This window comes from Cannabis sativa, chromosome 9 (genome assembly GCF_029168945.1).
Source record: "Cannabis sativa cultivar Pink pepper isolate KNU-18-1 chromosome 9, ASM2916894v1, whole genome shotgun sequence".
NCBI lineage: Eukaryota > Viridiplantae > Streptophyta > Magnoliopsida > Rosales > Cannabaceae > Cannabis > Cannabis sativa.
In genome coordinates, this window is record NC_083609.1 from 510,117 (window position 1) to 511,255 (window position 1,139).

At 35.8% G+C, this 1,139-nt stretch overlaps 1 protein-coding gene across 1 annotated transcript; it reads left to right on the plus strand.

Moving 5' to 3' along the window:
* The first annotated feature begins 322 nt into the window (after window positions 1–322).
* On the plus strand, window positions 323–754 carry LOC115722580 (proline-rich extensin-like protein EPR1). Its single transcript, XM_030651821.2, has one exon. It carries the CDS (start codon window positions 323–325, stop codon window positions 752–754), a length of 432 nt encoding a protein of 143 aa, XP_030507681.1.
* Window positions 755–1,139: the final 385 nt, after the last annotated feature.

Genomic DNA, 1,139 nt, shown 5'->3' on the forward strand with positions numbered 1-1,139 from the left:
GTTCATCATATTACTAACATATACAAAAATTAAAAATTGTATTAATGTTTTTTTTTCTTCATGGGCAAAGATATATATAAATATAAATATAATATTTTGGAAGATGAGAGTCTATCTTGGAGACGGATTTCAAAGCCTAAATATAGCACCACCGTCAACAAAAACCAAACTCTCTACTTTAATTTTCAACCCTAATGGGACCCAAAATCACCTAAAACAAGAATACACATTAATTGATTTCCCTCTATTTGGTACTATAAAAGAAACCACTTAGTACAACAAAATATCACTCACTCACTCACCACAACACAACTAAGACATTATGTCTTCCTCTCATTTTCTTTTGTTGCTCTTAGGAGTGGCACTTTTTGCCACTCAATCAACTCTCGCTGATTACTCTAAGCCTCCAGTGGTCGAGAAGCCTAAGCCACCACCAACCCCAGTTTACGTGAAACCACCTCCAGTTGATAAGCCTAAGCCACCACCGACTCCAGTTTACACAAAGCCACCTCCAGTGGTGAAGCCTAAACCACCACCAACCCCAGTTTATGTGAAACCACCTCCAGTTGACAAGCCTAAGCCACCACCAACTCCAGTTTACACAAAACCACCTCCAGTGGTCAAGCCTAAGCCACCACCGACCCCAGTTTACGTGAAACCACCACCAGTGGACAAGCCTAAGCCAACACCGACTCCAGTTTACGGGAAGCCTAAGACACCACCGAGTTATGGAAAGCCCCCTAGCCATAATTGAGAAATTAATGAGTTATAATTTCTTGTGCCATCTCATGGCACATGAGATTATAGGCTGTTGATTTTCTAGAAAATAAGAGTTGTTTTTACTTAAATACGACTCATGGAATTAATGTATTTGAATCTTAAATTGTACTTTTCTTCGATCGGTTTTAATGATAAATTAGCTGAAGATCATGAGATTATCCATATAAATCTATTTGAACTTTATTTGATATTATGAGTACGTATATGTTCTCCCTCTTATTGAAATTGTGATCATTAATTTTAATGTCATCTAACGATTTATTTTTAATTAATTATAGAAATATTGACCTAATTTCAATGAGGTTAGGTTTTATACATATTAACTATAAAAAAAAAAACTTATCTTTAGAGACAACATT

Excerpts from the sequence above, each read along its gene's own strand:
- LOC115722580 (XM_030651821.2), top strand. The coding sequence starts at position 323 with ATGTCTTCCTCTCATTTTCTTTTGTTGCTCTTAGGAGTGGCACTTTTT.